The 22404-nt window shown below is 36.5% G+C and overlaps 2 protein-coding genes across 4 annotated transcripts in view; one reads left to right on the top strand and one right to left on the bottom strand.

The window, feature by feature from the left end:
- The window catches only part of LOC139747397 (serine/threonine-protein kinase PAK 2-like), a 28506-nt gene extending 20562 nt beyond the window's left edge, over window positions 1-7944 (bottom strand). Inside the window, exons 1-4 of one of the 2 annotated variants that reach the window (XM_071659704.1) lie at window positions 7818-7944; window positions 4528-4713; window positions 1918-2072; window positions 57-103 (exon numbers count right to left, since the gene is read on the bottom strand). In XM_071659704.1, coding sequence (XP_071515805.1) covers window positions 57-103; window positions 1918-2072; window positions 4528-4706 — 381 coding nt within the window. In that variant the 5' untranslated portion in view covers window positions 4707-4713; window positions 7818-7944. Of the gene's footprint in view, window positions 1-56; window positions 104-1917; window positions 2073-4527; window positions 4714-7528; window positions 7567-7817 lie in introns of those variants that run through there. The other variant, XM_071659703.1, reaches the window with a different exon arrangement.
- Window positions 7945-9468: 1524 nt separating this feature from the next.
- On the top strand, window positions 9469-19945 carry LOC139747496 (U3 small nucleolar RNA-interacting protein 2-like). Of its 2 annotated transcripts, none has more exons than XM_071659889.1 (8): window positions 9469-9664; window positions 9997-10216; window positions 11754-11993; window positions 13553-13674; window positions 15770-15963; window positions 16878-17075; window positions 18470-18606; window positions 19652-19945. In XM_071659889.1, the coding sequence occupies exons 1-8, from the start codon at window positions 9611-9613 to the stop codon at window positions 19885-19887; spliced, it is 1401 nt and encodes a 466-aa protein (XP_071515990.1). In that variant the 5' UTR covers window positions 9469-9610; the 3' UTR covers window positions 19888-19945. The 2 variants fall into 2 exon arrangements, with proteins under 2 accessions (XP_071515990.1, XP_071515991.1); XM_071659890.1 differs by having other exon boundaries at window positions 9469-9658.
- The last annotated feature ends 2459 nt before the right edge of the window (window positions 19946-22404 follow it).

Here is a 22404-nt window from a genome sequence, read left to right on the forward strand (position 1 = left end):
TAGTATGGTGATTCACTTGAAGGTCTCTTTACAAACCTTTGCTTCAAAATTCTTACCTCCCCAGTCAATGGTGCGGGGTCTATTATTTCACATGAATCCTTCCCTGCAAAAATAAAAAATATTCATGTAAAAAATATACGACAACACAATTTACATTCAGTTATCACGTATTACACGCTAATCAGTAACAGACGGCCACATAAGATGTATGGCAGGTGATAGCCTAGGAAAGAAGATCTCTGGTAGCATAAGTACATTCAAAAGAGGAGGGGTAGACCATGTAAATGGATGGCAATTTCGTGGGGTTTGGATGATAATCCCAACCAACTATTATATGTGAACATATTAGAAGACCATGATGTGATTCTGCACACAATATAAAAAGGAAGACTCACTCTCCAAGCACAGCAGAGTGAAGTTTGAGGGGGAGAAAAAATGGGCTTGGGTCACTTGGTGCACAGTGAATTTAAACTGCAGCAGCACACCTTTCAGTCATATCATGGTGTGAAAAGATTGCTAATCACAACTAATCGCAACTAATCGCAACTAATCTTTACTTTCATACTTCATGCACAGTAAATTAATACTAACTGCATGCGAACTGCACACAATGATACAGAAAGAAAGTTATGGACTCATTATGATTAACTTGATAAAACAACTGAGGAAATGGATTTGAGAGAGAAGATAACCAAGGTATGTGACATGACTGGAGAGGAGTTATATTCGAAGTTCTCTGACACATCCTCATGTCCACTATACTAATACAAATCATATACTGCCAAGCTAATAAAACTCTTTCACACTTTGTGCATTAAGCTAATTAATCAAGTGTCTTTTAAATCTAAGTTCACACCTCTATCTTACAAAGAATGGTTTCACTGAAACAAATAAAAAATCTTACCTATGGCATCTTCATCTGAAGTATCTGTAACTCTATTCAGTTCCTTTAATAGCTCTACCCATACTTGTGTATGCTACTGAGCATCTTATTAACTGGCCTACTATTAATCACACATTCCCAATGACCATAACATCTTTAGACTTTTCTCCATGTGCCCTTCTAACCATTTCTTCATACCACATAATATTACATTCATCCCAGTCTTTATTTCATTCATACTCTTAATTTCAATCATTCATCAATAGTGCAATTACCTTTATTACCTATTTGACCCTACAAATTTCAAGATTTTACACCAATACATCAGAGGTGGGACAATCACTTTAACAGGGAAGCTTTTTTTTTTTTTCCATTTTAGCTGAGACAGCAAGGGCAACTGAAGCCTTAATCATGGTCATCTCTAGCCTAAGCAAGGTACCCATTTTATCGAACAACCCCTTGGGGTGGATGAACAGCTAGGTTGACTGTGGACTGACTGCCACAACCAGGATTCAAACCCATGCATTCGAATTTGGGCAGCCCTTGAATGCATCACAGTCAGGAAAGCTACCCATAAAACCAAGGAGGTCTAACACCACGGTTATCACTGCACCTTTCTTTTTCAGTTGTTAACGTCACAAACAGATGACCATCTATCTCCCACCAGCACTGTCAGAACAAGGCCACAAGAGAGCATTTGCAACCTTTCCTCATACACTCAAAAGTTTACTATTCCAGTGCTCCCAAGTAGTTGCAAGGATGGGAAGCAGAGAAAATCTTTGTTTACACTGCCTTAAATGACCAATTACCAATAAATACTTATTTGCAGTGGTTTCAAGAATAATTTGTAATACTGTTTCTGAACTTACCACATATAGTCAGTGCTCTGAAGTGGTGTGTGGCCACAGTAGGTAAGCCAAAGTATTCTTTCTTACCTTGCCATCAGAATCAGAGAAATTTGTTCCTTTACAGAATTAAACATCCTATCCGATGCAGTTGTACAACTCGGAAAAGAGTACTAAAATGAAACATACCACTTTCAAAAACATGCTCAATAGCTTCAGATTCCTCCTGAATAGCCTGAGGTGTTGGAATAAATTTCACATCCGTTTCTTTTCGCCGTATGGAGTATTTCCAGAACTTTGCAGCTGCTATGGCAGCTTCTGGATTTCTTTCCATTTCAGCTTTACTGAAAGATAATAATTCTTAAAGAAATAACCATTAATTAACAAAAGACACATGCATCTAAAAACATAATATAATGGATTCTCACAACAAAAACACCACCACTTTATAATCTATGATGCAAGACAATATATGCAATTTCATTATCCTATATGCAATCTTAATAAATGAAGCAATATGACACCACACATTTCCATTCCTAGTGATATGGAGCAAATTTTTTCCAAGAACATTAAAATCACTCTTCCAGTGCTCTGGATCCATTTTTGACCAATTCTCCTCACCATAGATGCATAATCTTGACCCAAACTGGTTCATCTTACCACACTTTACTAACTGCATCTCCTTCTCCAGCTGCCCCCCCTCTTAATGTCAATATTGGCTCTTTAACGGTGCTGACAGGACTAACTTGTGAAAATCATTTTTCTACTTTACTTGGAAGATTATTGCCTCTCTTCTGGTGAAGCCTCTCACTCTGTTTACCATATAGCAGTGTATATTATTGTGGGTATGGAAGTAAAGCCCATCTTCTATGACTATCTCTTCTAATCTCTGATTCAACAATTCCCATTCTAAGGCTATTCAGACAAAGGGTGAACATATCAGACTAGAAAGCTATCCTCCCACCAACTCACATTCAGCTTTTGTCTCTGCCAAACATCACTGCAAGTATGTTAACCATGAGGTGAGTTGTTCCTTTATCCAAAGGCATTGCAACATCCTCCTTTCTTCATCCACTGATACTCTTCCAGATATTAAGCCAAAAGCAACTTTTGTCATACAACCTATCCTTTGCTTTTCCATTCTGACAATATCATAACTGTCTCTCCCAATGAAAAGGTAACTCTTTTAGTTTCAGTTTTTTCTTCTAACTCCTCCTTAGCCCCTGATACACTTCTTAAATAATCCTATGCTCCTCCCTATAATCTCCTTTTATGTAATCCTAAAAGCCCTTCTCTCCTTAAACATATGGACAAGATGGCATCCCTCTTCATGTTTTATAGGAGTGTTCTTTTGAGCTGGCAACCTCTACTTGCTTGTCTGTACTGCTCTGTTTGAAAATCAACATTTCCCTTCTTACAACTATGCACTGGTACAGCCCATCTTAAACAAGGGTGTCTACTCCAACGCTTCTAGCTATTGTTCTGTTGCTTCAACTTTTATTCTTTCAAAAGTCTTTGCATCTTAATTCCCATTTCTTAAGTACCTTGAATCTGTCTTCTCTCTCATCATAAATACAGCTTTCACAAGGCAAAATCCATTGATAATATCCACTCCTATCCTATTAATGTCTAATCATCCTCTCAGAGACAATGTTGTTGCTCTTTACAAAGTGAGAACTTTTGACACTGAACTCCAGACTCCCCCCTTTTGGTTTTCCTTCCTCACTCTGTTCTTCCACATTCTTTCTAGCTGATTTGTCTCCATAATTGTTTAAGAAACATCTTCCATTCTTTCTCAGGATCCTGTCCTGGTTCCGATGCTCTTCCTTTTTTTTTTTTTACCAATGATTTCCTTTCTTCAACAGATAACTGGTAAAACCATAAGTTAAATACACCTAAAACAAAATTTCTGCCAATCTCTCTTTCTGAAACTCCATAACCTTCCCATCTCCTATGATGGCTCTGTAATCCCACCTCTTAGTAAACACCTTGTCATCACTATAATATATTGAACTTGGGATTCCTACATTACCAAATGGCAAAGTCTGCCTTTAAAAAATTGGAAGTCCTACTCGGATACCATAAATTCTTTTCTTCTGGACAGTTGCTCTGATGATATGTTGAAGTAAGTTGTCTTTGCATGGAGCATTGTTCTCATACCTGTGGAGGTTCTAGCTCTACTAGTATTACTTACTAGACAAAGTCGAGCCCAAAGCAATACAACTTATCAACTCTCCAAGTTTAACCTAAAACTTGACCCCTTGCCCTACATCAGTGTGGTAGTTGCCTTTCCTTCTTCTTTAGATATTATACAGGTTACTGCTCCCAAAAACTGGCTGTTTGGGTGCTCCTGCCATTAACTAGACCACATAAAACAAGCATTACAGAAAAGCATTCCATATGGTCCATGGCATTAATCTCGAATGTTCCATCATAAGTAAAAAGCACTATGAATGCATTTTTCTGTAATGAAATTTTGGACAAAGCATGTTTCGCATAGTTCTAACATGACGTTAGGTCACCAATGTAAGATATATTCAAAGAATAACACCTAGTTAGAATGAGATTTTTGGATGTAAGATGGTCCACAATGTGACAGAGGCATGCAATGGTAGTGCACAACCTAAAATGATAGGAGCTGCTGCCCTAAAGTACAATGTGAGGTTTAAGGACACAAAACCATCCACTTAGTGAGCAGTAGCAAATGAATCTTACACAAGAACTTCAGTTATATACCATTCTTTCTAAGGGAATAAAGTTATAACTTTCAAAATATACTAATAAGTTTCAACTTACCTGATGGCATTTTCAATAAAGTTTTTCCAGGCATCAGGAATGCCCTCAAATGATTGAGTGTGGGCATTGTACGTAACATGCACATTGTGTGTAACAACTGTAGGAGAAGATATATCCATATCATCCTCTGGGACACTGTACTCCTTTCGTCCAAAAATCTTACTAAATGCCGCCTTCATGGTTTCTCTGTGAACAAAATATTTATGCATGTAATGGAATTATATATTAAAAAAGAATCAATGGAAAAGGTGTAAGGATAAATACATATGGTAAACCTTTTCCATCAGATACGGCATAATGTTTGAAGAAATGGAACAAGACAATGAGGGAGCTTGGAAGGAAAATGCATGATGGTAGAAAAGATCAAAAACGTATTCACAAACAGCAATGTGGAAACAGTGAGATATTGAGAGAGTGACTTTTAAGTGTTAGTCATGTAATTTCAGGGGGTATTTGTTCTGCCAGTGTTATGTTTATTGGGGCAAGGGGATGTGTAAGTATGAGTTGCTAAAGTGAGAGGCAGGTGTAAGATTTTCATTTCTGTTTGGATATATATGGATAGCAGACCTCTCTAGTTCCATCACCAGGGATGATATATAGCAGTGTTTAATGCAGTAGAGCCAGGAACATATGAAGACAAGCTGCCGCATTCACCCACATCCACTCTTTATCTGCCACATGCACTGCACTGGGGAAATATACATATATATATATTTTTTTTCATATATGTTTGCCACTTCTTACATAAGTGAGGTAACATCAAGAACAGATGACAGCCTTAGAAGAAAAATTCCTTACTTGGCTCCTTGTTGTGTTTCTCCTTTTAGAAAGTAATACATAAAGGAAGGATTTCCAGCCACTTACTCCCCATTAGTTGCCTTTTATGACATGCTGGGGTTACATGGGCAGTATCTTTTCTCCCCACCCCCAGGGATAGTATATATATATATATATATATATATATATATATATATATATATATATATATATATATATATATATATCTTTTTCTTTCATACTATTCGCCATTTCCCGCCTCAGCGAGGTAGTGTTAAGAACAGAGGACTGGATTGAAGCAAGGCATGTGAAGCGTCTGGGGTGAACCATGGAAAGCTGTGTAGGTATGTATATTTGCGTGTGTGGACGTATGTATATACATGTGTATGGGGGTGGGTTGGGCCATTTCTTTCGTCTGTTTCCTTGCGCTACCTCGCAAACGCAGGAGACAGCGACAAAGCAAAAAAAAAAATATATATATATATATATATATATATATATATATATATATATATATATTTTTTTTTTTTTTTTTTTTTGCCACTGTCAGTGAGGTAGTGCCAGGAAACACACAAAGAATGACCCATCCATTCACATAAACACACACACACATATATATATATATATATATATATATATATATATATATATATATATATATATATATATATATATATATATATGGATGCACATACACATACATATACATGTATATATACATATCAACATACACACATATACATAAACAGACATACACATACATACAGTTGTGCAGCAATCACCAATGGAAAGAGAAAATAAAAACAGAGTGCTTTCATTTATCAAATCCTCAGACAGAGTGGGGGAGATCCAGGTATTGAGGTCCTTAAAGGTACAGAAGTATCAGTGAAGTAGGGCTTCATAATCCCCATGGAGTGCAGGTGGGCACTAATTATATGACCAACATCTGACCTTCCTCTCCTTACACTGTGTATGGACAGGGTTATTCTGATGGATACTTGTTTCCATGGTTCCATTCACTGCCATGTCCACTCTCAGGGATCTAAAACACTTCACTACTTCCATTCAAACTCACACCTTAACCGATCAGTACCTCAACCCTGCTAGACCTTATGACTTTGCTTTTAAGTTTACTTTCAACTTCCACCTTTCTAAAACTTCCATACAAAATCACCAATTTCAGCAGTTTCTCACTCGAATCTGCTACAAGTGGTCTATCATCAACAAACAACTAACTCACTTCCCAGGCCCTCATCTCCCCACAGACTGCATACTTGCCTCTCTCTCCAAGACTCTTGCATATACCTCCTTAACCACTCCATCCTTAACCAAACTAAACAGCCATTATGACACACTGCCACAGACCAAACTTCACTCATAACCATTCGCTCCCTTCTCTTCTTACTTCTACACATGCCTTACATCCTTGATAAAAAACTTCTCGCTGCTTTTATCAGCTTTCTACCCACACTGTATATTCATATATATATATATATATATATATATATATATATATATGTTGAAAGGAATTTCACATTGTAGTCTACAAGTGATGACCTAATGTGCAAGGAGACTGATGAAGACAGGAAAAAGACCTGCTCCTTGGAGACACAGAAGAGCAAAAACCAAGGTTTAATATAATTCTTTCTGCCTTTAGAAGTAGAAGTATACAGAAAATAACATTCAGCCTAGATATTATTTCTAATCAATAAGGCACTTCACATAAATCCATGTAACTTCTATCAAGATCTGATCTTCAAGAAACTTCAATCCATAGCACCTCTTCCCCAACGAGTATCATAAAAAACATAATCTAAGACTTATTCAAACATATCAAAACAGCTATACCTTTTGTCGTAGGCAGCAATATACTAAAATTTCACCCAGTCAATTTTCACTTGCTTAATTACCAATCGTGTATCTAGGTAGCATGGGGGTAAGCCAGACACCTGAAACTAATCATGTACCCATGGAAGCCTAACCTGGAACAGACTTTGTCATCAGACTCTAGATCGTTCAGAATTAGTAAGCTGCTAATCACAAAGCCACTGGCAAATCAGTGATAATCACAGCAACCAAATTGTAAAGAGGAGTACGGCACTTCAACTAACTACATACTAAAGCAATATATATATATATATATATATATATATATATATATATATATATATATATATATATATATATATATATATATTCAAAACAGTATAGGTCCTTAAACAACCCCATGTGGGACTCCACTTATACTTCAGCTCCTCTCCCCGCTAGAGAACAGATTAAACATCTAACATTTTACAGCCAGATGAAATAATCTAATCAGTGACAAATCATTTCGAAACTTCAATCAATAACCCCATTAATATCCTGTCATAATTCTACTGAAAAAAAGGCCATAGTTAGATTAGAGGTGCCTATAATACTCTATGTGCCTCAGCGTATCAAGGTCTTCGATATGTAGCTTCGTATTACCGGTTATATAGTTATTTATGCCTTAAAATACTAGAAATCCTTACGTGTAACTCGGTGGCTAGTAAGGTTCACCGTATTACCATGGCCCTCCCAACTTCCTGTGTTTATAGTACTGATAAGATAGCTCACTCCTTGTGTATCGCATTTAGGGATCCCACGCACATGGTGAACAGAATCAACAAGTGTTATTGTATTCATCATTTGTAATATTGATATCAGAGGAAAGCAACATGAATTAGTTAATCTTTGTAATTATCTCAGCACTCTTTGTTCTTCTCGAACATATATTGTATCCTCCTTACAAGTATGTGACCATCATATTCTCGTGGAATGAAAAATTATTTTTTTTTTTCATATTGCTGACTCCAGGACAGTACTGACAGTGAAACCGCTCTCTGATTTTTCGCACATTTTTAAAATCATAAGACATTGCGTTTTCTCTTGTTTCTTATTACTCTATACTAATTTCTTTTATGATACATGTTACGTTCTAGTAATTTCGTCAGAGACCACGATCGCCATTATGATTGTTCGCTGTAATAGTGTAATGCCTCGACATTAACACTGTTGAAAAATACTTCTTTATAGATAAACGGTGTTTAGCTTCCCCATATGCCTCTCAAATGATTTGCTTTTGAATATCATTCTTTTCCACTTATATAACTGCTAATCCACAGTGTACTGCAGGTACCCGCATGACAGTTCATAAGAAACCAAGCTCATACTCATTAACATTGTCCTTAAAGAAGCTTATATTAAACGTAGATTTACATGTAGATTATGAATATATAAAGTTCCTAGTAATTTACACATTGTACAAGAGAGTTTCCTTTAGTTATTCTTATCGATTCTGCACGAAAAAGTGAACATTTTATTGTCTTAAAGAAATAATTTTTCAAGAGAGCTTTCTGGTATACCAGAGGTTCTGCGAGCATCCTTCAAGTTCCGCTGAAAACGTGTTATAATCAGATTTAGAAAAAAAAAAAAAAGAAACGTGGAAGCTCAGGGGTAGAACGTGTAAATGGAGCTCCTTTAAGCTGTGCAGTTGTTTACCAAAATTTCCTCCTGAAATCATAATTTTGCGTAATGAGGAAGAATGGATTATACAGATTGGAGTTCCACAAATTATCAGTGTTACATGGTTCTACAATAAAGAGAAGACATTTCACTAGTTTGCGGTTTCCGTTAATCTATTTAATTATCCATCAACTGAGAATTTAGCTTGATGGCATTAGTTATTGTGAAGTGTAGAGCTTTACAGTCTCGTTTTGCTTGTTTATAGTTTTACGCAATTTATGGAAAGTGTACTTGAAAGTGGTGCCTAACAATCACCCTTCAGTTTCATCTATGTTAAAAGTGGATTGAGGCCGAATGACTACCATTATTTTATCTAATGCCTGTTTACTGACATTGAACCCTAACTCAGCAACATACTGTGTCTAGTGGTTTATTAAGGATATTCTCTTACAAGTTCAGTGCTTAGGACGTGTATCTTTTTTACTCAGCATATATATATATATATATATATATATATATATATATATATATATATATATATATATATATATATATATATATATATATATATATATATATATATGAAAGCTTTTATTTCTGTGACGTAGAGTTTATCGTGTGCGTCTCAATAAGGTTCGTTGAGTTCATTGGACGCTGGCAAGACGATACTTCCAGAGAGTTGGATAACGTGTTTACTTGAGAACTGCAACAGACCGTGAGGTTTTTGTTGTGAAAATATTGCCTAGCTGATTGATAGACGTTCTGCTCACATAAGTTTGTTAACTTGAGATAGATAAAAAAAAAACGGCAGTTGTTTAATATGCCTTTCTTCTTACGAGGCAGAAGACATGAGAATATTTCGAAAAAGGTAAAGGTTAGTATTCAGTACTAAGTTGAGTTTGGGTAAAGGATAATTATCAAGTTTCAGGGCACCATCTTAATCACGGAGGAATGCCATTAATTTTGGTTTCCGATGATTGTTCAAAAGAATGAATTTTGACCGGGAATGTGTGATGTGGAGAATAACAAGTAAAATCCTAATTCACGATTGCATCAAAATTTTCTTTGGGAAATGGTTACTTACGTTTTGTTACTTTATACTATTCGTCGTTCTCAATTGCTTTATCCACTCAGTGTATTACTGCATGTACCTTTTAGCTGTGTGTGTGCATGCCAATCCATCCACTCATTTTTATCGTTTTTCAGACAACACTTGAAAGAAAAAAGAGACCCAATGGTGTTCCACCAGCTAAGAAAGGAAAATTTGCTACAGAGGATGATGAGGAGATAACCAGTGATGAAGGGGAACAGTATATTAAGGAAAAACAGGTAAATGAGGAAGAGAAGGCAGAAGAAGAGGAGGAGACAGCACAAGAGAAGAAAGTGAGGTTAGCTCGTCAGTACCTCAAGGAACTTAAGGAGCAGAGTATGTATTAAATCTTTTACATTTACATAAGTCTTTTAGCAGTGGTCATTGTTTAACGTAAAGGAAAAAGAACTAATGATTTAACTTTCAGAAGAGAGTCAAAGCAAATTTCATTGAAAATATAGTTTATAAGATGACCACTTCAAGTGGATGGACGCAGGTAACAAGAAGAAATGTGTAATTATGAATCAGTCAGATATATCCCCTTGAGGAAAATTAGGTCATATTCCAAGGGTCTTTCATTTATTTAATTTTTCTTTTATAGACATATTTTCCTCCATTTTAGTACCCAGCCCTTACTGTGGACCTGTTAACCTTAACTTGAAAGTGAGCTGTGATTATTTAGAAATTGTCTGCTAAGTGAAAGACATCACTTGATATGATACACGGCAGTATATGTGGTTTAACGCTATGCTGCTAAATATCCTTTGTGAGAGTGTTATTACTTTTATTTTTTCTGTATCCCTAATTGTTTCTCCCACTTAAGCAAGGTAGCGCAAGGAACAAATTAACCTTAGCTTCATTTATACACATCTAGTTTCTAGCTCTCATGTATAGTGTGCGAAAACTAGTTTACCATTCATACCTATATGCCATTCTGTGGTTTTCCTTGACTGCTCCATCTGCCCTGGTAGAGTCCAGTGACAGTAGGTTACCCCCTCCATATGCCATGTCGATCCAGTTCACTCATTCCATTGCCTGTCCATCACTCTCTTGAATATTCAGGCTTCAGTAACCCAAACTCTTCTTTACTCTAGCCCTCCATCTCCTCCTTTAAACCATATAACCACTGGAGAGAAGGTAAGCTTCATGTTGGTTTGTTATATAGTGACAGTTTTTCATGAGATATTTTCTCTTCTGCAGCTCCATTTTGAAAGGAATATGATAAAAGGGACAGTTATCCATGATAGTGATTAATTTTTGTGATGATTTGATTCAAGAGATATATCATAGCTGACAATGAAGTAAATTACTTCCACCCTACTGACAAGCACCTTCCCATGCTATTCTGAGTCCTAGACTCTCTGCCTAGCTCAGAAAATAAAGGCTTGAGTGTGAGATTTTTCTGAACCTTGATTACAGTAAGCTGAAGATTTACCACCTTCCACCTACCCCAGCTCTGACCAGAATATCATGAAACTGAAGCTAGCAACTAAGACAGATAACTGGAGTTATGATGTCATGCTAATGACATAGTTTGCATAGTTAATGAACACTTAATGGACAGTATTGAGGAGTAGTGTGACATAGTACTTTCATGAAAGGTAATTTTACTGTTTCCATATCTTTTCTCCAAATACAGGAATAAAAGGTAAACACAGCACAAATATTTAAGGTAAGGATGTGTCGTTGTAATGTAAGAGTGAAGATAAATTTCCTAGGCTTGGATTCAAATGCCCCTCCCCTGCATTAATTACAAGGAATAGATTTGTTTCAGTGTATCTGATCCAATTAGGGCTGGGTTAGAAGTGACCTGAGCTTGCCTTTCCTAAGGCGGCAGAAGAAAAAGTCTCTTTATCCCTTTTTCTTTCAACAGAAGCACAAGATGAAGATGGAGATGTAGACAATGCTGCCATTAGTACTCAACTTCGGGAAGATTTGCTGGAGGCATCTGGAAGACTTCGAAAAAGAGTTGCTGACACTTACAGGCAACCAGCAATAGAAGATATCTTTGTGCTAAAGTCTAAGCACCAGAAATTGCCCATTACATGTGTGACTGTTACTAGTGATGACAAATTCATATTTTCTGGTTCCAAAGACTGCTCTATTGTTAAATGTAAGTGGGTACTTTTATTCAAAAATATGTTCATGCTTGTAAAGTGCAGTATTTCATGAATGTTAATTGTATTAGTGAAATTAGCATTAAGGACATGCAAGGTTAGGGTAGGGAACCTCAGTTCTTCATGAAGATACGTATCTGCTCTTGATCCACCCCATTTAAATGAGTTGAGGATAACAGGTAGATAAAGATCAAAAGAAAATGTTTTCATTCACTCATGCTTGAGTGAATTTTATTTTTTAATGAACATCATGCTCTTGAAATTGGATAAGTTTTCCGTATATTAGATAATTGATTGTGTAATGCATCTTTTACTACTTATGTGGTTTACATGATAAAAAGCTACTTATCAGTTTCATTTTTTGACTTATTCCATATTTCCATAAGGTTATTCAAGGGATGCTGATAGTTCTTAGGTTGCAGTAGAAGACTGTACCTGTTGTGGTAGATTAGGTATGACTTGCTTTTCATTTTCATCAAATTAGCATTGCTGAGGAAAAGAAATTTAAATTGTTATGGGACACCATGGCAAAGAGGTAGTTGCTGACCATGTCAGTTGAAAAAATCTTTTCATGATCTTTTAGCATTTTCGTTATGTAACAGGATCATGCTTCTCATGTGAAGGACCCTCATTAACTAAATCCTTGTGCTTAGGAGGTTGCATCACCACCCAAAGAGAAATGCTAAATGAAATAAATATGTTGTCAAGAAATATAAGTTGTGCCTACATAGATTGATAGAATTAATATTTAACTAAGGCCTCCCTTATCTGGGATGGATCAGATTCATAAAGCTCCACTGTTTTTTCAAACAACCTATCACCTTATCCACTGTTTGTTGAAGTGATCATTCGACTATTTCAGTACAAGGCTTCTGTTAAACACACTTTGCAGATATAGTTGGTAGTAATTGGTAAGTAGCCAACAGCTAGGTGGGGTATATTGCTAGTGCTACCCACCTGGGTATTGAGAAATTTTAGTGACAGCTGCATCGAGACTTAGCACTTCAGTGGTTGGCAAGTTGCACACCTCTGAACTGAACCAGGTAGCTTTTTTTTTATTTGTTTCAGCCACACATGGACTTCAGGCATTCTGTCCACAAACATACAGTCTTTCCTTGCCACACATAACACTTGACAACACATAGCTCACGCAGCTCACTTTTCATAGGTTTAGATTTTCTTGCGGTGAGCACTACGTGCTAGCCCTGAATTTTGGGAAAATGGTAAGAGCAGTAGATAGTAGTGGTTAGGAACATATAGGCTGGGGAAGAAAGCAAAAATGTTATGTTGAAATAGTATATATATAGTATATATAGTGTTAAGAACAGAGGACTGGGCCTTTTTTGGAATATCCTCACCTGGCCCCCTCTGTTCCTTCTTTTGGGAAAAAAAAAAAAAATAAAAAAAAAAAAAAAAAAATTTTTATACTTGTCGTCGCCTGCATTAGCAAGATTTTTTCAATTCTACCCTGAACCTTTTCTAGATTTATAGTAATGGATAATTTTTTCCTTTACAAATATTCATGCTCACATTTGTACTTCTAAATTTCTTGCAGACACCCTCGATGGGAAAAGAATAGGAAGTATCCCAGGTGGTCGAAAAGGTACAGAAGATATCCACATTGGTCACACAACTCATATTTTTTCCATGGCAGTCTCCTCAGATGGAAAATTTTTGGTAAGTTGCTAAACTTTTATGGACTTCCTATCTAGCTGTCTCTATCTTTGTTGCAGTGTACTGTGTGTTTATTAACTAAAAATGTATCTGTTACTTGTATTTAGAGAACCTTTGATAACTTATTCAAAAGGTATGTATGATTTTTTGAAAAATGGATATTAAAGATGGTATAAAAAAAAAATTTAATGAATATACTTTTCATGAACTGTTTAGGTTTAGCTGGAAAAGGAAGGCAAAATAGTGACATTCTGAAGTCTGGATGATTGATGACCTGTTTACAGTCACAGAGAGGGGAAAAGAATGCATGAAATGTATACTGTAGTGGCTGAGTGTTGCAGATTCATATATATGACATGCTCATAGATATAATACAAACTCACTAGTGATAGATGGTGCAGTTAAAAGACTTGAATGGTAATCTGTTCATTGCTTTGGAAACATTGTCATTATATCATTGATTACTAGAGATACTTCACCATTTTGCAGAAAATTCTAGACACATTGTGCAACTTTACAACATAAGTATGTCTTGAATGTCCTAGTGGTATTTAGTTCATAGTGATGCATAATTTGCATAATTCTGTTTTATTGTTTTAATACAGTTATAACACCATTTGATGAGTATATTCATGTTAAAATTATATAAAAGTTCACTTGATACAAATTGTTAATAAGTGATTTTGGCAAATTGAGTGTCCACTGTAAGAATTTCTTTGCTCACACTTTACATTTAAAGAAAAAGAATATCATTTAGTAGTAATGGTAAAAATACATGAATTACATTGTTGATTATCTGTAAAGAAGATTTAGAAGTAGAAATTAATAGTGAATGTAAGGCAGAAACATATGATGGTATGAAAGAACATTGTAAGACTCAGAAACATATAATTGTATGAAAGAATATGATTACAAGATATAGCTTTTTGGATAAGCCCTTTTAAAGTGTATGATTCTCACCTCCCACATTATTCAGGGGACTAAATATTTAAGATTTAAGAGGATACTCATTCATGGAACAAGCTAGGGAGGAATGGGAAGTGTGACTTGTATTTTTGTCCTTGATATACTTCTTGTAAGTCGGAAAGGATATAACAGATAGGTATAGATACCTATTATTGATATACAGTGTATCACTACGTTGTATTTTGCGTCTATGATCCTAGTGAAAAAAATGATTGAAGTAACAAAGAAACAGAAAATAGAATCAAACACCAAGCACAGCAATTGTGGACACATATCCTAGCGAGTGATCATTCCCTAGAGACTGGCGGCATCCACCAAGGTAGGCAGTCCAATTCAAATCAGTATATGATTTGGTGATATGCCAGCATTTGTACATTGTAATGTTACATTATAACCCCCATATACCAACTCCATCTATGAATGAGGAGCATCCATGAGTCCTGTTTTTCTGAAAGAATATCAGGAAAAATGTTAGATTGGTGGTTTAAAGTTGGATATTTTCAGGCATTTTCATTTTGGTCAGCATAATTTAGATCAAAGATCAGAAACAACTCTGCATAGTTTAGATCAAAAGTCAGAAACAACTCTGCATAGTTTAGATCAAAGATCAGAAACAACTCGGCTTCCCAGTAAGTTCATATATTATTCAGCAGCAAATTAGGTTTCAGCTCTCTCTCGATGGATTCTTCAAATGTCCATCTTTAGATGAAGAGCAAGACAATACTGGTCGTGCATCTGCAAAACTTAGCCATGCCTTCCCAACGTAAGATCCTGAAATGTATGGGGCAAGTTTTGTATATATATATAAGTACAGTATTTTTTTCTACATTTTCTATTTAGATATTTAGATTGTAAGTGAATTTGTATCATAGTGTGTGCTTCTTGACATTTTATACATATCTCTGGGTGAAATAGACTGGGAAGTCTTCCAAAGGAGCATAACCTCTTTTTACCCAATCATTTCCTGTGGTAGAATTGGTTCCACAACAGTGCTTTTCAGGAATGCATCTATGATGTTATTTGGGGGACATATGTAGTTAGAATTCAGTATTACATGGGAGTAGCTTCCTATCTATTCATGAAACACCATGCCCTGGTAATGTTAATGATATTCTTAATGTATATGTTTCAGGCATCAGGTGATCAGGGTGGCAACATACACATCTGGGATGCAGAAACTCTTAAACATCTCAAGAAGTTTAAAAAACATCGTGGAGCCATCTCAGGGTTAGCTTTTCGTTATGCCACTCATACTCTCTACTCTGCTGCTCATGACCGAATGGTGATGGTCTGGAACCTAGATGCTATGGCATTTGTGGAAAATTTGTGAGTGCATTTTCCTTATATTTTCAAAGGTATATTTATTTATTTATCATACTTTTGTCTCTGTCTCCCATGTTAGCGAGGTAGTGCAAGGAAACAGACGAAAGAATGGCCCAACTCACCCACATACACATGTATATACATAAATGCCCACACACAATATACACACCTGTACAATTCAATGTATACATACATATAAATACACAGACATATACATATGTACACATGTACACATTCATACTTGCTGCCTTCAGCCATTCCCGTCGCCACCCCACCACACATGAAATAGCAAGGTAGCTTTAAGAACTGAGGAGTGAGTCTAGGAGGGAAACTCCTCACTTGGCCCTTTCTCTGTTCTTTCTTTTAGAAAAGTAAAAACTGGAGGGAAGGATTTCCATCCCCTCGCTGGCTCCCCTTTTAGTTGCCTTTTACGACACGCAGGGAATATGTGGGAAGTATTCACTGGGAAGCAATCACTCTCCTCTCTTCCTACTCATACACATGCCTTACATCTGTGGTAAAAACTTTTCACTGCTTCTAGCGACGCAACTCCCACACCATATACTCTTAAGACTTTCCACAGAGCACCTCTATCAACCCTATCAAATGCTTTTTTTTTTTCTTTTTTTTACAAGCCGTGTCTTGCTATTTATGTAAGATGTTTCAAGCTGTCACGTCCTCTTGTGCGGCCAGAATCAGTGATTTTATGAAACATTCATACCTAGGCTGACAGTTTCTGGTTGGTTTGATTAGAAAAGATGTGACAGTCAGTAATGTAGACTTTTTTTTGTAAGTTTTTATGTTAAAGAATACAAAGGTCCATCATAGGATAAGTAAAGGGTGGGCATTAATGTAAAACAATAATATTATACTACATTGAAACAGAAACATGATTCTCGATATTTTCTCTTCCAAAGGGGTGGTCATCAAGATGCAATAACAGGAATAGATGCTTTGATTAGAGAATCCTGTATTACAAGTGGAGGACGAGACCAATCGGTGATTGTGTATATGCTTGCTGAAGACAAACAGTTACGGTTCTCAGGCCACCAGGACTCCATAGATGGTATTAAACTAGTTAATGACCAAACATTCATTACCTTCGGCCAAGATGGGTGAGAAGATATTAACACTCTATTTATATATTTTGTTATCCTAAAATCTATTTAATGGGACCCCTGCATCCTTGAGTCTGTGCACCATGTAGGAGCAGCTTAAAGTGAGCTATATTGGAGTGAGAGGTGTTTCATGACACTGTCCTCTTTTCCAATTACTTACAATAGCATGGCCTTTTTAAAAGTGACTCTGCTTGCAGTGTTACCACTTGCAGACAGAGTCCATTAACACCTTATTTCAGATGCATGTTGTATGTACATTTTTTTTTTTTTCTTTCATATTTATATGCTGTTTCCTTCCATAGCAAGGTGGTTTCAGGAACAGATGAACATGACATCACCTCCATGTCCATCAAATTTGTTTTATCCCATGTATACCCCTGACCCTTTTGCAAATTAAGGCCATGGTACCTTGCAGTCTCTTTCACTCCATCCTCAGTCTCCTTCATGGCCTCCACTTTCCCCTAACTACATTAACTTCTGACAAATAGATCCATTTAGTCAGTTTTTCTTTGTTTATCGTTTCCATAAGTCTGAATCATTTCAGTAGACTCTTCTCAGCTCTCTCAGTCAGACATCACTTACTGCCACACCTCTCTAGCATTGTCATTTGCATGCATGCACTCTCTTGTTTTCATGTATAATGTACTGAAACCTGAGCGTGCCATCTAAAGCCAAGTCCTACAGACTGTTCCAGTGTTTCCTCTAACAACTTCAAATGCCCTGATCAGACCATCAACAGTACATCGTGCCTGTATAGCACATCCACAAAATGTAAAAACAGTCAATCTCAAGAGTGAAGTTTTATGTATTGGAGGAGAATGAGGGAGGTGGAGAGTGAGCAGCCACCAAGTGACCACCTTCGCTCTTTTGACCACTCCCTCTCACAGATGACTTTTATGTTTGGCTTTTGTTATGAATATCTCGTACCTCTTTTAATTCTGTGTTCTGTATTTGCTGAGATGGGGAAGCTGGAGGGATGTCTGAGCATTTCCTGGAAGATGTGAGTGTGAAAGTTCATAGTGATTTTAAGAAAAAGAGAGAGTGAGGTGTGTGAAAAAAATGGTGAAAGTGAGTGATCTTGGAAGAGAGGCCTATGTGCAGAGATACCAAGTGAGAATAAATGAAGAATAAAGACTGATGAGAATGTTTGAAGCAAAGGATGTGGAAGGGGAATGGATGATATTTAGGGTGGTGCTGGGCACTTGGCCATGGATAAAGGGCTTTGATTGATTCATTTTACTCTACACGACAGCTAAAGAATGGATGTGAACAAATAAGGCTATCCTTCATCTTTTCCTTTTACTACTTTGCTAATGCTTAAATTGGTGAACAACAATATAAAAAATTGTGAATACTTATTCCTTATATAGTTTCTTACCTTGCTTCACCAGGGCACTATCCGTATGGACAACCTTAAAGAAACGCCCTCATTTTGTTGTGAAAGCAGCTCATGGACATCAAATCAATGGTTTGCCAAATTGGATTACTGCAGCTGCTGCTCTTGTAAACACTGATCTTGTTGCATCAGGTACGTATCTTTTAAGTATTGCTTTAACCCTTAAAGTATGTTGATATATCATTACAAGTGGGTAAAAGATGTATTTATATTGCTTAGAGGTTAAGGTTAACTTATGTCTTTTTTTGGGTATTAGATATATCATTACTAGTGCACTGCCCTTTGTGTACTGGTTTATGGTGGTACTTTTCTACATCTACTACTAATCAAGGGATGCATATTAGATAATTTTGTCATGACAAATAGCCAGACCCAACTTCAGCAAACCCACATCATCTGAGCACATGATCCACCTCACCAAAGAGTCCAAAGGCAGTTACAGCAATGAAAAACAAATACCTTTGCCTGGAATCACTTATCCTTCTATCCTTCTATTTGCACATGCTTTACTTTCGTGATGAAAACTCCTTACTGCATCAGTTAGGTTTTTAAGAATTTATGTTTCCCATGGGAGCTACCTTAAGAAAACTTTAAAATGAAAATTTCTCTGCACCACTCATTTGGCAAGAATTACTTTGGTTTTAGAAAAAATAGTGTTTTGTGCCTTAAAAAAGCTAAAGAAAAGAGTACAAAAATGTGAAGCATGTTTTGTACTTTTAAGGTGACAGATATTAATAAGAATTTAAAGGTTGGGAAATAAATGCACAGCTTGTGTATTGGATATAGTATGAATGGAGGCGCTGATCTCACTTGATGAATCAGCTTAGTTTATTTAAGGAAAAGTAAGAAGTGTTTGTGTCAGTTGATGGTACAGTGCCAGTTTGTAGCTAATCAGTCCCTGTGATATGGGAATGGAGGAGGTAGGAGTAGGGGTGAAAGAATTCTCCCTCCGCATTCTTTGCGAGTCATAGAATGTGACTGAGAGAGGCAGGAGCAGGGGCTGAAATCACCCTTTCTTGTATTCCAGGTTCTAAAAGATAGAAAATTTTAATGTTCTGTTTAATATCCAGAGATATTTGTTGGCACACTTTAGATAGTTCCTGCTTTTTGAGTAGTAATCAGAGGTTTATCCTTAATTATAGCAAATGTACATTTCACTGTAATTTTTTGTTTATAGGTTCAGTGGATGGGTTTGTGCGATTCTGGAGAGTTCACTCAGATGGACAACATAAACTTATACCATTGTTTGCTATTCCCCTGCCTGGTGTAATCAACTCATTAGTATTCACAAGAAATGGAACCTACCTTATAGTTGGAGTTGGACAAGAACACAAATTAGGCAGATGGTTTAAAGAAAAGACAGTGAAGAACTCTGTTGTTGTTATTCCCTTAAAAAAAGATAAATGTGAATGATAAATATGAAAAATGTGATTATTTTTAGATGTGAAAGATAATTTTTTTTACATTGTGATACCATTATTTTATTTTCCTTCAGACTGATAGACTATATACACATGTCAACTATTACTTACAGTGTCGGTGTGGTTTAATCATTGATTGATTGAAAATTATAGCACTGGTGCGATTTGTTGATGGGAGCTGATGGCGCTTGTGTGCTGAAATAGCAATTTTGCTGGTATAGGATAGTGACAAGTGAAAAGATGTTGATAGAGCTGACAAGATAAAGTGATTGCTTACTGATTTGGGAAGTGATGTAGCAGTTGATTATGGTAATGGTTTAGAGTTATAACTAGTGAAAGAGTATTTGTGATGATACTGTAGAATTATAAACTACCATTTAAAGTGTAGTTGTAATGCAGTGGCTAGTGAATGGATTTTGCTAAGCTTATAATGTTGTGCTGATATGGTGCAGTAACTGGTGGACCGGCCCTTACCAAGTTGAATAGTCATTTCAGATAGTGAGCTGTTGGTGTCAGTCTGGGCACTGATGCTTTCCTGGTATTATCACTGAAATTTACTTAACTCGTGTTGATGGTGCTGATTTTGAGCTGTGATTAGTGAACTTGATGGTGATAATATATAATAGTCACTGTTGAAGTTGATTGTGTTGGTATCAGGTGGTGACTTGTCTAAAGGTTTGATGGTCGTGATGGTTATGACCTCAAGCTACTGTTGATAGTATCAATTAGTGCCTTCTAAGCTGGCGTCGGTGGTGCTAGCAGGAGAAATTTTATGGTGTTAATTTTGATCCGGAACTAGTCAGTATTTATTGTGGTGCTGATGGATAATGACTGGAGGAGAATGAGTGTCAGTAATAACCTCACTGAATAGTGATTGGTGAATTGGTGTGATGTTAAGTAGTATTAGTAGCAGTAGGTGGTACAGTCAAGTTTTGGCCACAGCGCTAATGTTAGTGATATTAATGTTCAAGGATAGTGACTTGTATGCTGATGTTAAGCATTGACAGTTAAACTGTTGATGATGTCAGATAGTGACAAGTTATATACTGTTCATAATTCTGATGTGTAGATAGTGGTGGTGGTGTTGAGTAATGACCGGATAGCTAGTGTTATGTTGAGATTAAAATTATTATAATTCTGATGTTTAAAAGTGACTGATGAATTGATCTTAACGGTAAGTGGTTGTTAATGGTACCAATGTTATGTAATAATACGGTGATGAAGAAATTGCTGGTGAATTAGCGTTTGTGGCAGTGACCTTAAGTGTTATTAAAGCTGATGTTAAACACCAACTGGATAACTGCTGTTGATGTCAAGTAGAGACTGGTAATCTGGTCTTGAATGTGAAGTGAGCAGAATAGTGAACGGATGGTAATTATGTCAAAAAGCTACTGGCTAAGCTAGCTAAGCTATGTTGAATGTGCCGATTTCATTTGGTGACTGGTAAACTGGGGTTGGTCTCGAGTTTGGCAAACAGATTGTGATGCTAATATCAAGTAGTGACTAATAAACTGAACTCAATACGAAATAGCAAGTTTTAATTGGTGTTAATGGTACCAGTTAGTCACCAACACTTATTTACACTTTAAGCAAAGACAAGGATTCAGCTATTTGAAGGCAGCTATACGTGGTTGTTCAACACGCATGAACTGAAAAGAAAACTATATTTGAAGAGCAGTAAAAAGTTGAGAAATCATATGAAAAAAATGTTGAGATAGAACTTCATGAACGTATAATTCCTGCCTAGGGTACGAGACATAATTGCACAAATGGATATGTGCAAGAATGCATAAAAAAAACAAAGACAACTTTCAATAAAAACTAAGTAAGAGATAATGAAAAGAGGAAAAAGTTCATTGTCTGAAAGAATTATTTCCAAATGTAACTATCCAACATTATCATCTTGTCCCATTTAAAAATTTTGCTCTTACAGGGTTAACGATTGTTATGGTGCTGGTGGCGCTGACAGCAGAGCTCGTTCTTGATGTATGTTGGAAAAGAGTAAATGTTAAAAGATATATATAGCGGTGGCTATGGTGCCAGAGATAGTGATGGTTCTGATATTGGTCAATGCTAGTTGATTATGGTGGTACTAATGGGGATCGCATTGTTCATGTCAGAATTGGTAATGCTTCTCTGTTAAAGAATTTATAGTAACATTTATAGTTAATGGTAATACTAGAAGTTGTAATAGGACTGGTTTCCCAGTTAATGTTAAAAGAGACGGTATTAGGATAGTGGGTATGGAAGAACTGTTAGTCGTGATGCTGATGATGGCAGCATAATAATGGTAATGTTTGTAATATTGTACTGGCTATGGTGGAGTTTGTTATATTAGTAGTGGTGATGGTAGTAATTTTGGTGGTAGTAGCAATGGTGGTGGTGTAGTCCGTGACTATATTTACACTCAGGTATTGGCGCCAGGCGGAGGGTGCAGCTGTTGCCCCAAGTTCACCAGCACCATGAGGGCGCCATGCCTCCCTCGTTCTCCTGCCACCTCGATCCCCAC

This window comes from Panulirus ornatus, chromosome 68, assembly GCF_036320965.1.
Source record: "Panulirus ornatus isolate Po-2019 chromosome 68, ASM3632096v1, whole genome shotgun sequence".
NCBI classification, from domain to species: domain Eukaryota; kingdom Metazoa; phylum Arthropoda; class Malacostraca; order Decapoda; family Palinuridae; genus Panulirus; species Panulirus ornatus.